The 11,238-nt window shown below is 40.8% G+C and overlaps 1 protein-coding gene across 1 annotated transcript in view; it reads left to right on the top strand.

Annotated features, from left to right (window-relative positions):
- Positions 1-524: 524 nt before the first annotated feature.
- Positions 525-11,238, top strand: part of igdcc3 (immunoglobulin superfamily, DCC subclass, member 3) — a 110,304-nt gene continuing 99,590 nt past the window's right edge. The window contains exon 1 of the mRNA XM_031810276.1: positions 525-869. Within this exon, the coding sequence (XP_031666136.1) occupies positions 806-869 (64 nt within the window). The 5' untranslated portion in view covers positions 525-805. The remainder of the gene's footprint in view (positions 870-11,238) is intronic.

Raw genomic sequence — 11,238 nt, 5'->3', positions numbered from 1 at the left:
ATGGACAATAAATCACTGAAATGTCGAGCAGCATACGGGGTGATTTGTGAGCGCACTTTGCCATTGTTGTTTTCATTTCAGATTTTAACACCTTCACCAAAAATTATATTTCAGTTATTTGTCCTTTGACTAACATGTATCATTATATTTCATAATACTAGTAATACAACTCAACAGATAACAGTATTGTTGGAATATTATTCACAACATTAAGTATTATTATTTTAATTATTGTATTATTATAGGCCTAAACTACACATTAGAAAACATGAAATTAATGTTAGGCTACAACTAGCAAACGTTTATACATTTGGCTTAGCCTATAACGATGGGAATACATTATTTGGATACGGTACTCTAATGGTACAAATTATGGTATAATATTTGTTTTAAATATAGATCCACTTGCAAACTAAGCATAGCTTAATAGTGGCTTTAATATATGCCTTGTGAGTGCAGCGGTCTGATCGCTTTTGTTCCCAGAGTAGAGACTCCTAAAAAAAAAAAATTGCGAATGCAGTAGAGGGAGGAGGGGAGACAGATGGAAGAGAAGTGTAGTTCATGGGAAAAGCTACAACGTGGATATGTGTGTGAGGCAGCGGCTCTGGGATACAGAGGAATAGAGGAGAGAGCACGAGATGCTGACAGATTCCTGATAGATGTGCAAAATGGCGCAAGCAAGTTCTACCCCTGCGAGCCACCAATTGTTGTAGCTCAGAACATGAAGAGCTAGCCGTATGTCTGTTTTCTTCTGATCGCCTCACGTTGTTTTTTCAAGTATCGTAATATATTTCAAAGTGATTAAATGGCTACCAGAAGGCTCTGCCTTGTTCCATGCATTTTTGGATTACTCCTCAACGCTTTAGTCGGTAAGTGTTTATTGATATCCTTTCTAGGCTACTACTACCTCTGCAGGATAACACCTTTTTGGAACGGAACCGCCTTTTCCCCCTATCTGAAGCTGGTGCTGCAGACCAAAGATAGTGCATCATATCTAGCCCTATATATTTCTATACCGTCTCCGCTGCAGGCATGGTTGAACGAAACTATAGAAGCACTGACCATCTCGGCTGGCCGTGAACTTGAACATATTATTCTCTTGCGTTTATTCCTTGAACGTTCATCTTCTTTTGGGGAATTCAGTTCCATGTGTATTATATTGGTGTGTTTGTGAGTGTGTGCTATATTGGTGTGTTTGTGAGTGTGTGCCAATGGAATTTAGAAACCGATATTTGTTCATCAATGATCTCACACTTGAGTAGGTGGTGATGTGTAGCTGGCACGAACTTGTTTGACACTCTGAAAATATTATCATATTAGCCTATATAACAGCATGGATGTTGCTTTAAAAAATTCTCTTGAATCCATGCGCCCTTTGGTTATATTGTATGTAGCCACGTGCAGCATACTTCGTCCTAGAAACCACATAGGTTAACCCACATAGGGTCTGTTGCATAATTGTATAATAACCTCACACCCTGAAAATGATATAGGCAGATGATGATGGTGATGATGATGATGATGATAGGCTCCTACCATTGTAGCCTACGACTTGAACCAATAAAAACTGGTAGGCTAATAATGATCATAATTATGATGATATTCATAATAATAATAATAATAATAGCCTAATAATAGGCCTAACAATAATAATAACAACAATAGGTTATGAGATGATTTTGATTTTATGATGTTTAAGTAGGCTGTCCTATTAATTGAATGGATTAAAAATAAGATTTATAATGGTTTATACCCATTATGGTCCATGTGGTTCTTAGGTGTGTGTGTGTGTGTGTGTGTCCTGTTGTGTTGATTTGTGCCAAATACACTCTTTGTGCCAAAGAGTGCCTGAAAGACTAGTATCTATTTCCTTTCTTTCTTGGCTGTGGTCACTATGACTCATTACCATTGATGCACACAAACCAGCCTTTTATGCATTTATGGAATGTTATTGCTTAAAATAAAAAGTTCTGCCACTTGTCTGCATAGAGCATATTAGCCTTTTTTTTTTAAATCAGAGCACTGAGCACTGATGCGCTTATCATCTGTCATAGGGGGAGATAGCTTTAATTGACTGAGTCTTTGTGTAGTCAATTTATTGCTGTGAGAATGAATAAAAAGGCAGCAGTTATTGCCCGCTGAGGAGAATATTTGTACAGATGAACTTCTTTTTAAAATGTTCTTGGCTCCTTTGTTCAGTATGATTGACAGTTTTTAGTCCCTCAATGCGAGGCCCCATTTCCCAGCATGTAACCCGGATAGAGGGATGCTTTTATGATGAGCATCATGCCATAGAGACCCACAGGAGCACACCACCCATGTAATCACATTTCCAGTAAAGGCTGGAGCAGTAGTATGGAGGGTGAGAAAAGAGGAGTGAAGGAGTAAGGAAGGAGGAGTGAAGGAGTAAGGAAAGAGGAGTGATGGAGTAAGGAAGGAGGAGTGAAGGAGGAAGGAAGGAGGAGTGAATGAGTAAGGAAGTAGGAGTGAAGGAGTAAGGAAGGAGGAGTGAAGGAGTAAGGAAGTAGGAGTAAAAGAGGAAGGAAGGAAGAGTGAAGGAGTAAGGAAGGAAAAGTGAAGGAGTAAGGAAGGAAGAGTGAAGGAGGAGTGAAGGAGTAAGGAAGGAGGAGTGAAGGAGTAAACATGATGCATACATTTTTTATTTGAGGCCTTTGAGTTCTTTGTGTGTGGCTTGTGAGTGACTTATAAGGGAGTTGTTGTGATGTATTCTAGCCGCCACATCTAAGAGAAATTAAATCGTTTCAATTGATTTGTTTCACTAAAATCCTGCAATAATTGAATCACTTTTTGTGCCGTTTAAAGTTTCAGTCAATATGAGGAACCACTGAGGTAAGAACCACTGAGGTAAGAACCACTGAGGTAAGAACCACTGAGGTAGGAACCATTGAGGTAGGAACCACTGAGGTAAGTACCACTGAGGTAGGAACCACTGAGGTAAGAACCACTGAGGTAAGAACCACTGAGGTAAGAACCACTGAGGTAAGTACCACTGAGGTAAGAACCACTGAGGTAAGAACCACTGAGGTAGGAACCACTGAGGTAAGAACCACTGAGGTAGGAACCACTGAGGTAAGAACCACTGAGGTAAGAACCACTGAGGTAAGAACCACTGAGGTAAGAAGGTGTATGGTTAGAAGCTGTAGTGAAGCTTGAATAGAACAGTCCGTTGTTTGTTTTCATCCTGCAAGGTATGACCAGAGAGGTGTGCACTGTTAGATGTTTGTTCAAAATAAAGACAAATAGCCACAGTAACAACAGCAACAACAAAAAATTGTATTGGCTGAGCAACAGCCACGTCTCCCAATTAGCATCAATCTTTCTTATTGATTGTTTGGATTTGAATCGTGAAACAAATTATTTTGTTAGTCACATTCACTATAAGGATGCTATTGTTGTTTACTTGTGTTATTCTTGTGAGGTTCATCTTGGACCCTGTACTATAATTCGTAGGCTAGCCATAGACTGCACACAAAACTGTTATTCTTCTATGTTAGTTTGGTGAAAGATGAGTAGTCTACACAGAGACCTCAGGTGCACCTATCCCATAGGGAATGACCATGTGTTGACAATGTTATGGACACATGTCAGACCGCCAGACTAGAGGGAACTAGACATAGGAATATTGTTGATTGAAGCAGGTGGGAGTTAATGCATTGGCCAGGGTGAGTCATCATCACAATGCAAACACAGTTGTAATTTGTATGAAATGTACATTTTCTTCGAGCTTATAGTGGGATTATTGTTAGTAGATATTTCTTGTCAATATCATCTTCTTGGTGTTGGGATTTAGTCTGTGGGTCAGCTTATTGCTTTGATAATTGAAAGGTGAAGGACACCCTGTTGCAGCTGTGTGTGTGTGTGTGTGTGTGTGTGTGTGTGTGTGTGTGTGTGTGTGTGTGTGTGTGTGTGTGTGTGTGTGTGTGTGTGTGTGTGTGTGTGTGTGTGTGTGTGTGTGTGTGTGTGTGTGTGTGTGTGCGCGCGCGCGTGCTTGCGTTCGTTCGCTCATTCGTTCGTGCGTCTGTGAGTGTGTGTGTGCATGTACGTGTGCCCGTGTCTGTGTGTTTATAGTATGAGGAGCAAAAGGAAGGTTCATAATGATTCATAATTGACATGGGTAGACCCCTGTGGCTAGGTATACAAACATATAGTCTTTACTTACAGGGTCTACCCTAGAAATAAAGATAATGTTTTGATCTCCCACGGCAAAGTGCTATAAAAATAGCTTTTTACTTTAGACCATAGAATTACCGTTATGGATGTTATGGGTGTTACAGAGTCTGATTGGCTGCTGTCAGAGATAGCCTGTGAGGTTGTAAGGATAAGGTCAAAACATGGATAGCCATTTCGAAGGAAGGACTTGACTGAACACAAAAACTATAATTTTATTGTTATTTCCATTATTAGGAAAAAGGAAAAAAAAAAAAAAGAAAGAATCTGAAACAGAGTCTAATTTCTTGATCGAAGTCTAGCATGATATATTTTTTGTCAACAGAAGCCATACTACCTTAGAACTACATAATTACAGGTAGCCTTAATAGTATACTGCATAGGCTAAGGCCAGGCACCACACCGAATACAGTATTTTCTAAATCTATGTATACGTACAGTGGGGAGAACAAGTATTTGATACACTGCCGATTTTGCAGGGTCTCCTACTTACAAAGCATGTAGAGGTCTGTAATTTTTATCATAGGTACACTTCAACTGTGAGAGACTGAATCTAAAACAAAAATCTAGAAAATCACATTGAATGATTTTTAAGTAATTAATTAGCATTTTATTGCATGACATATGTATTTGATCACCTACCAAACAGAGCCTGGTGTGTTCCTTGTTCTTCATGATGCTCTCTGCGCTTTTAACGGACCTCTGAGACTATCACAGTGCAGGTGCATTTATACGGAGACTTGATTACACACAGGTGGATTGTATTTATCATCATTAGTCATTTAGGTCAACATTGGATCATTCAGAGATCCTCACTGAACTTCTGGAGAGAGTTTGCTGCACTGAAAGTAAAGGGGCTGAATAATTTAGCACGCCCAATTTTTCTGTTTTTGAATTGTTAAAAAAGTTAGAAATATCCAATAGATGTCGTTCCACTTCATGATTGTGTCCCACTTGTTGTTGATTCTTCACAAAAAAATACAGTTTTATATCTTTATGTCTGAAGCCTGAAATGTGGCAAAAGTTCGCAAAGTTCACGGGGGCCGAATACTTTCGCAAGGCACTGTAAGTGTTTCCATTATTTTGGCAGTTACCTGCCAACCAGTGGTGTAAAATATTTAAGTAAAAATACTTTAAAGTACTACTAGTGTATTTTGGGGGGGTATCTGTACTTCACTTTACTATTTACTATTTACAGTGGGGCAAAAAAGTATTTAGTCAGCCACCAATTGTGCAAGTTCTCCCACTTCAAAAGATGAGAGAGGCCTGTAATTTTCATCATAGGTACACTTCAACTATGACAGACAAAATTAGAAAAGAAATCCAGAAAATCACATTGTAGGATTTTTTATGAATTTATTTGCAAATTATGGTGGAAAATAAGTATTTCGTCAATAACAAAAGTTTATCTCAATACTTTGTTATATACCCTTTGTTGGCAATGACAGAGGTCAAAAGTTTTCTGTAAGTCTTCACAAGGTTTTCACACACTGTTGCTGGTATTTTGGCCCATTCCTCCATGCAGATCTCCTCTAGAGCAGTGATGTTTTGGGGCTGTTACTGGGCAACACGGACTTTCAACTCCCTCCAAAGATTTTCTATGGGGTTGAGATCTGGAGACTGGCTAGGCCACTCCAGGACCTTGAAATGCTTCTTACGAAGCCACTCCTTCGTTGCCCGGGCGGTGTGTTTGGGATCATTGTCATGCTGAAAGACCCAGCCACGTTTCATCTTCAATGCCCTTGCTGATGGTAGGCTTTGTTACTTTGGTCCCAGCTCTCTGCAGGTCATTCACTAGGTCACCCCGTGTGGTTCTGGGATTTTTTTGTGATCATTTTGACCCCCCAGGTGAGATCTTGCGTGGAGCTGCAGATCGAGGGAGATTATCAGTGGTCTTGTATGTCTTCCATTTCCTATTAATTGCTCCCACAGTTGATTTCTTCAAACCAAGCAGCTTACCTATTGCAGATTCAGTCTTCCCAGCCTGTTGCAGGTCTAAAATTTAGTTTCTGGTGTCCTTTGACAGCTCTTTGGTCTTGGCCATAGTGGAGTTTGGAGTGTGACTGTTTGAGGTTGTGGACAGGTGTCTTTTATACTGATAACAAGTTCAAACAGGTGCCATTAATACAGGTAACGAGTGGAGGACAGAGGAGCCTCTTAAAGAAGAAGTTACAGGACTGTGAGAGCCAGAAATCTTGCTTGTTTGTAGGTGACCAAAAACGTATTTTCCACCATAATTTGCAAATAAATGTATTAAAATTCCTACAATGTGACAACAGACAACATCTTTAGGTCACTTCTTATAGTTTGCTCTAAAATATTGAGAATGAATAGAATCTGAAAAACACATTTTCACATGAATTATTCAACATAAAAAGTACCCTTTTTGATTTAGCTTATTTTATACATACAAAATACTTTTCAAACATTTCAAACATATTTCCAGAGTGGGCTCTGGTACTTTTGAAGATAAGACATATTATAGTATGAGAAATTGACATTATAGGTCATTAACCAATCACAGCCCTCCTTTGGGATTGTACATTCAGCAAATCACCAGCGGTGAGAGTTCCCTTTGAATCCATTTTCCCATTCACTATGTTGGTGGTGCTCATAACTTAACAATTAGCATAGTGCCCACTCTGGAAATCTGATGTAAACAATGTCTTAAATTGAACAACATCAAAAAGGGCACTTTTGAGATGTTCATATTTTTTATGTTGAATAAAAGAATGTTTTTAGAATCTAGACATACTCCGTATTTTAGAGCATACTATAAGGTGTAAAAAATAATACCAAAATTGTTGCCTGTATCATGGACGAGTTGGCAATGGATGGTAGCCTACAGGGTTGAGTAGACTTGGCATTGAAACAGAGGAAGAGGTGGATGAGAGAGCCTTGCTATTTCACTGAGAAGGTGAAATTTAAGAGTGGAGAAAGTGATGAGACAAAGATCAGGTCCTGCATCTGATATCTAAACAGTGTGAGGGATGACGAGATGGGTGGCTCCCGATACAATATTGCTACGCTTAACACATTTACCCTCATAATGTACTGTTATTGTGTGAGATGATTGGAGTTTTTAAAAAGTCTATGTTTTTTTGTGCATCAGAAATTGAGACCTGCCTCTTGATTGCATTGTAATGATCTGATCCAGATCTGTGACTGCATGGGTCTGATTAAACAACAACAGCAGTGGCTGCTGAAATTGAAGTGCCTCATGTGACAAGGGACAAATTACCCAGGAGTGCTTTTTACTGAGGAGGAAATTATGGGAGCATTAAGTATGCATTGTTCTGCAGTGTTCAGGATGCTCACTGTCTGTGATTGATAAAACCAAGCTTTTTATGTTTTTGCACCGCAACAGATTGTGCTGTGATGCAGCTATGACCGCTTGATTTCTAACAATGTTGAATAGAGCTTGGTTATTATTTAGCCAACTGCAGCAGTTTGGCTGTGAGGCTGTGGATGCCTCCCTCCCTCCAGTCCTTTGTACAGTAGCACGGTTGGCTTAATTGAATGCCAGTAGTAAGCCTGAGCGCGAGCCACACTTAGCCACCACTAGTCTCTCTCAGCCTGGCAGGCTTCTGGTCTCCCACGGTGGTAATCCTAAACCCCAGGGTGCCCTTCCCCTTGTTAAAGGGAGCATTAAGAGGAGGGGTCTGCCTGACTGTGTGTGCCTCTTTCTCAGTCTCTTTGACAGTGTGTCAATGCTCTGACCTCTGGCATCTACAGCTGTGCTGGCCTCTCTTCTCCTGTTCCACGCAGCACAGCACCCAGCAGCACAGCACACAACACACACACGGCCAGCCATCCCTCCCCTCCTCATCCATTACCCTGACCCCTCTATAGCTTAGCTAGGTGCTCAGTGCTTCTGCTGTGCCCATGTGCTGGTAATGCTGTCCACCTTTCTCTGTTTCTCTCTCTCTCTATCTTCTCTCTCTCTTCTTACCGTCTGTTATTTCACCTCTCCTCTTCTCCTTTTTTTCCAAAGACAGTGTTGGAACTAGTGGTCGACCGATTAATCAGAATGGCCGATTAATTAGGGCCGATTTCAGGGTTTTATAACAATCGGAAATCTGTATTTTTGGGCACCGATTTGGCCGATTATTTAAAATCTTTTTTATTTAATCTTTATTTAACTAGGCAAGTCAGTTAAGAACACATTCTTACCTTCAATGACGGCCCAGGAACGGTGGGTTAACTGCCTCGTTCAGGGGCAGAACGACAGATTTTCACCTTGTCAGCTCGGGGGATCCAATCTTGCAACCTTAACTAGTACAACTTAATAACGACCTGCCTCTCTCTCGTTGCACTCCACAAGGAGACTGCCTGTTATGCAAATGCAGTAAGCCAAGGTAAGTTGCTAGCTAGCATTAAACTTATCTTATAAAACAATCAATCAATCATAATCACTAGTTAACTACACGTGGTTGATGATATTACTAGATATTATCTAGCTTGCCCTGCGTTGCATATAATCTGACTGAGCATACAAGCATACAAGCATAAGTATCTAAGTATCTGACCGAGCGGTGGTAGGCAGAAGCAGGTGCTTAAACATTCATTCAAACAGCACTTTCTTTGCGTTTTGCCAGCAGCTCTTTGTTGTGCGTCAAGCATTGCCCTGTTTATGACTTCAAGCCTATCAACTCCCGAGATGAGGCTGGTGTAACCGAAGTGAAATGGCTAGCTAGTTAGCGCACGCTAATAGCGTTTCAAACGTCACTCGCTCTGAGCCTTAGAGTGGTTGTTTCCCTTGCTCTGCATGGGTAACGCTGCTTTGAGGGTGGCTGTTGTTGATTTGTTCCTGGTTCGAGCCCAGGTAGAAGCGAGGAGAGGGACGGAAGCTATACTGTTACACTGGCAATACTAAATTGCCTATATGAACATCCAATAGTCAAAGGTTAATGAAATACAAATGGTATAGAGGGAAATAGTCCTATATTTCCTATAATAACTACAACCTAAAACTTCTTACCTGGGAATATTGAAGACTCATGTTAAAAGGAACCACCAGCTTTCATATGTTCTCATGTTCTGAGCAAGGAACTTAAACGTTAGCTTTCTTACATGGCACAAATTGCACTTTTACTTTCTTCTCCTACACTTTGTTTTTGCATTATTTAAACCAAATTGAACATGTTTCATTATTTATTTGAGGCTAAATTGATTGTATTGATGTATTATATTAAGTTAAAATAAGTGTTCATTCAGTATTGTTGTAATTGTCATTATTACAAATAAATTGTAAAAAAATCTGCCGATTAATCGGTTTCGGCTTTTTAGGTCCTCCAATAATCGGTATCGGCATGGAAAATCATAATCGGTCAACCTCTAGTTGGAACCGGTCATGAATGTTCCATGTGGACATACATTTTGAATGTCTTGGAGGCAGTCATCAGTGCTTTGTGAGAGTCCACAGACCTCCGAGTCTATCTGATGACATTGATGAGCCAATCAGTCAAAGCTCAAATTTGAAATGCTGCATGACCCTGCTCTCTCTCCATGCTTTATTCATTTACAACAACAAAAATTCATTGAATTCATCAGCTTCCTGTTCAGCTAAAAGGACACACTCCAATGCATTTATGAATGGCTCATCTCTGTGAAATACATTAATAAAGCCATGTTCTGCTGCTCTTGAAATCCCTGACATGATAATAACACGGATTCAGTTTGTTGATGTTACTACGGGCGACGAAACACTACTTGCATTGAGACTTTATCTGGGTTTCTGATGCTGGATGACATCTATTAATGCCCTGTAACAGTTTTGAAGGCTTGACATGAACATCCCTTCTATATCCAGAGGTCAGAAACAGAGCCCCCTCTGTCTCCTAAGAAAATGTAGTATGTAACACTTTTGTATCATCTAATTCTTTATTCGTGTCCAGAAGCTTTTTAGTGTATAATGGGTGTTTTAGCTTCCAACATTGTTTTGCCCATAACAGGAAGCGTGACTGATTGCCTCTGTACCCGCGTCCTCTTCGTTTGCTGTTCATGTACTGGTAGCTGTGCTGACTGTGCTGGCTTCCTGTGTGTGTGGAACGCTCAGGCTTTGTTGGGGCAGCGGAGCAGAGAGCTCTGTGCAGGCAGCACGACCAACAAGGGGTTAAATATTTCACCACCCCCTTGTTTTTCAGAGGCAGTAGCGCTGATGTCGCTTTGGTCTCGTAGCAGCTTTACTTACCTCGCAGAGAGAGCGGGAGGGAAATGGTTAGAAAGGAGAGCATGTCAATGAATTCCTTGTCTGCACCTAAAGGGGAGTATTCCTGGGCTGGAATTTGAGGGATGACACCGGAGGTCCTCTGTGCTGACCCCTGTGCTTCCCCTCCCGCCCAATCCCCCACTCAGATTCCTGGGTCCGAGGCAGGGACTGTTAGTGCTTAGTCCTTGAGCAGCTGAAACCTGATACTGAGAGCAGGAGGTGCAGGAGAGTCCGCTAGGCTTTACTTTTATGGCGCCAAATCAGGTCAGCTTGTTTACATCCTTTATTTATTGTTCTCTCTCCTTCTGTTCCCTCTCAGAACCAGACACTAGACCTCACTCTGGTATCATCGCCAAGCATAACTATTGATATTAATGAATTAATCAGTAATAAGTCACAGAAGGGAAGTATGTGTGTGGGTGTGTGTGTAATACGAGCTTGCAAGTGTGAATTATTGTGTGCGCCTCTGTGTGTGTGTGTGTGTGTGTGTGTGTGTGTGTGTGTGTGTGTGTGTGTGTGTGTGTGTGTGTGTGTGTGTGTGTGTGTGTGTGTTTGTGTGTGTGTATCTGCTCCGTTCTTGTTGTGTAAGACTTTATCATGACCAGGTAATCATTTAACCCTGCTCTCTGGCTCTGGCTGAGCTGTTCAGAGAGAGGAGTGAGAAGAATAACAAGGATAGTTTCCTTATTTACACTGCCCTGTGCTCTCTGTCTCAGCCCACACACACTGCACAAACTCACACACAGAGACCTTCATTGACACTAGATGGAAATATACTAAGCAAAAATAGAAACGCGACATGCAACAATTTCACAGATTTGACTGAGTTACAGTTCATA

This window comes from Oncorhynchus kisutch, linkage group LG3, assembly GCF_002021735.2.
Source record: "Oncorhynchus kisutch isolate 150728-3 linkage group LG3, Okis_V2, whole genome shotgun sequence".
NCBI classification, from domain to species: Eukaryota; Metazoa; Chordata; class Actinopteri; order Salmoniformes; family Salmonidae; genus Oncorhynchus; species Oncorhynchus kisutch.
This window is presented reverse-complemented; position numbering and strand designations above follow the sequence as displayed.